The 3,357-nt window shown below is 38.5% G+C and overlaps 1 protein-coding gene across 1 annotated transcript in view; it reads right to left on the bottom strand.

Annotated features, from left to right (window-relative positions):
* ryr2a (ryanodine receptor 2a (cardiac)) overlaps positions 1–3,357 on the bottom strand; it is a 554,599-nt gene that overhangs the window by 482,223 nt on the left and 69,019 nt on the right. Inside the window, 2 exon segments of the mRNA XM_037691577.1 lie at positions 1,020–1,098; positions 3,043–3,127. Coding sequence (XP_037547505.1) covers positions 1,020–1,098; positions 3,043–3,127 — 164 coding nt within the window.

Below are 3,357 nucleotides of genomic sequence, written 5' to 3'. Positions count from 1 at the left end.
TTTCTTTTCACAAAGATGGCCTCCTTTACTCCTCTCTCAAACCATCGTTCCTCTCTGTCCAGGATGTGAACATCTTCATCCCTGAAAGAGTGACCGCTGGCCTGGAGATGAGTGTAGACCGCAGAGTCCTGTCCTGATGATGTTGATCTTCTGTGCTGGGCCATCCTTTTGGCCAATGGCTGTTTTGTTTCCCCGATGTAAGACTGATCACAGCCCTCCTGACACTGAACAGCATACACAAAATTACTCTGTTTGTGCCGGGGGACTGGATCTTTGGGATGAACCAGTCTTTGCCGTAATGTATTTTGGGGTTTAAAAGCCACTTGGACGTTATGTTTAGAAAATAAACGTCTCTGGTTTTGGTTGTCAGCAGCAAAACTGGTTGATCCACTCTGAGAAGGTGCTAGTTAAGAGACTGAGCTGAATACAGCACCTCAGACTGAGGAAGTCTCTCGGATGAGAGACGAAACGTTTCTACATTTTTTTGTTGTTTTGCTTTGTTTTGTTTTTTTGAATGTCCAGAGGACCAGATTTAACTTTTTTAGATAAGTCGCACAAAGACTTGGCAATTACTTTTACACCGGATGCCCTTCCTGACACAACCACAGACCACCGAGCTACCACAGCCCTCTGTGTGGAGCAGAGAGCTGCTATCTAGGGTGCCCGGAGAAGCAGATGGTGGGGGTTAAGGGCCTTGCTCAAGGGCCCAGAGTGAGGCAAATGAGGGTGGAGGCAGGTGTGGGTGTTTCACCTATCCCACCCACATTTTGATGTTGTCGGTACCGGGAGTTGAACCAGCAATCTTCTGATCACAGGCCTACCTTCTCTAACCTTTGCGCCACCACTCCCCAATATTTATTTATTTATGTTTAATCAAGTAATTTTGCTCAAATATTCCTGCTGGAAAATAATTTGCTGCACACATAAAAAGAACAACGTCTTCTGTAGAAAATATTAGTTATCGTGGCTGTAAATTCAAACTATGTTCCATTTGTAACATTAGTGTGTTTGACAACTACCTGTGTTGTTTTCTTGCAATCCCACATCAAAAGCCAGTTTGTCTGTGGATGAGCGGGAGGTGGAGAGGCAGCAGAGGTACTAAAAATGAAACATAAAACAAACGATCTGTTTAAACAAGAAGAAGATTATGAAGGCACTTAAATGTCCTCACTACACATTTCTGAACTGTTATACAAATGCTGTGAAAATGCAGTTGGAATTCTAAGTGCTGAAATTTGTTGATGCTGACAAAACAATAGTTACAACGGCTAGCAAATTTTAATACCTAAGAAAACTAAATGTTGCAAAATGGTAGCTAAAAGTTAAAACCAGAAAAAAATATAGTTAAAAGCTAAATGTAGCTACAAGTTAAAAATTATGACTAGCAGAACAGTAGCTAAAAGCTACAAAATGAAGCAAGTGATGAAGTGCAGTAGATAAATCTTTCAAGGAATTATTTGCTCTCTGAAATGGAAAACAGAAATGAAATGAAAAAGTTTTCTGTTTATTTCCATGTGAAATTTTAAATAAAAGTAAATGTTTATAAAAGAATTATAATAGTTACAGAAAACAAAAATCCTCTCTGACATGATGAACGTTTGAAATATGGAGGGATAAAATAGCTGAAAGTGTGTTACATTAATTCAGTTCTTCTCAAATAGTGGGGCGCGCCCCCCTGGGAGGGCCCAGGGCAATGCCGGGGGTGGGTGGGGGGGCATGTTACCCTAGAAATATGCTTTTTTTTGCCACAGGGAGTAGGTTTTTTTTTTTTTTTTCACCTTTCTCATTTTGTAGCGTGCGTTCCTAATAATAAAGTTATGAACAAATATGGCTGCCTTGTCGTTTTGGAGCCATGCATGAACCGTGTCTCTCCCCTCTGCTGCTGACATGATAAATAAACTCTGACCGTCACCTCCTCCGTCCTCCGCTGCTGTTTTTATGTCCATGAGCTCTGGACGTCACTCACAGTGCACATGCAACAAAGAGTAAACTCAAGCAAGAGCGACACCTGCCCCCTCTTTCCTCTTTTGCGTTGACAAAATGTTTTAGTTTTATTGATAAGTTTGTCAAAGCACAATTTACACAAGTAATGTTTAATAAATGTTAGGACTCTATTCTTTGCTAACAAAATTAATTCACCTCCTCAGTTAAGCTGCTGTTTTATGAAGCTCTGGACGTTTGTCACACACAGCATGCAGGTGACAAAGAGTAAACTCAAAGCGAGAGGGTTACCTGTCCCCTCTTTCTTCTTTCATGTTGACAATTTTTTGTTTGTTTTGTTTTATCGATGAGTGTGTTCATTGATCCTGACTTCCTCATTTTGATAAAATTTAAAAAAATCAGCACAAATTGTTTTATTCATTTTTGTTTTGTATGTCAGAGTGTTTTATATAACACTCCTGAGATAAAATGTTGCTGATCAATTTGAATTTATTATTTATTGATTATATTTTATTTTATTTTTCAGTATCAAATGGTCCAAAATGTTTACAGTTTAAAAAAGGATTGTTTTTTTCAGGTAAAGTGATGCACTTTAAGTTGTTCCTGTTACAGATTAAAAAAACAATGTTAATAAAGTTATTCTTCCTTGTAAGTTGATCTATATTCTTTTTTTTCTTTAATGTTAATAAGGACACAATGTTAGGCAGCTGTGTACTTATAACAATTTTATAGACATACTATTTACAGTTGCACCAGGGAGTTGGGGGGGCGCGAAATGTTTACTTCTTTCGGGGGGGGGGGGGGGGGGGGGGCACAACAGAAAATAACTGAGAAGCACTGCATTAATTGAACCCAAAATTAAGGAAAAAAGAAACAACAAAAAAATATGTGTGAATTCTAACTGAGCATTCTAAGAAATATGAGCTCCCTTTTGTCAGTGATAATTCAGAATGCAGCTTTTATTGAAGTGGAAGAATTAAAAAGACAAAGGTTCTATTTCATTATTAAAATCTTCTCATTTATGTGGCAGTCTGTTTAAATAATATTCATTTAATGAGTTTTTGTTTGTGTTTTAGTTGTGTATATGTGAGTTTCACCAACCATTCCACTGTAAGAGTGTCGCAGTAAAACAGCATGTCCATAAAGCAAGGTGCGATGTCCACCACCCTGAGCTGTCTGAGGGAGACAGAGACAAACACAATCAGTTAGAAAATCCCTCCCCTCCATTATTTTACCCTAAATGTAACAACATTCACATTATTTTATCAGTCTTTACAAAGTACTCTTGGGTGTGCCCAATTTTACGTTTCGGTTTTCTATTTACCTGGCACTGTAAGGTGAAAGGGCAATAATTTCTGTGTTCTTCTGCGTGTGTGTGTGTGTGTGTGTGTGTGTGTGTGTGTGTGTGTGTGTGTG

This window comes from Nematolebias whitei, chromosome 17, assembly GCF_014905685.2.
Source record: "Nematolebias whitei isolate Nwh7 chromosome 17, NemWhi1, whole genome shotgun sequence".
In the NCBI taxonomy this organism is placed as follows: Eukaryota; Metazoa; Chordata; class Actinopteri; order Cyprinodontiformes; family Rivulidae; genus Nematolebias; species Nematolebias whitei.
This window is presented reverse-complemented; position numbering and strand designations above follow the sequence as displayed.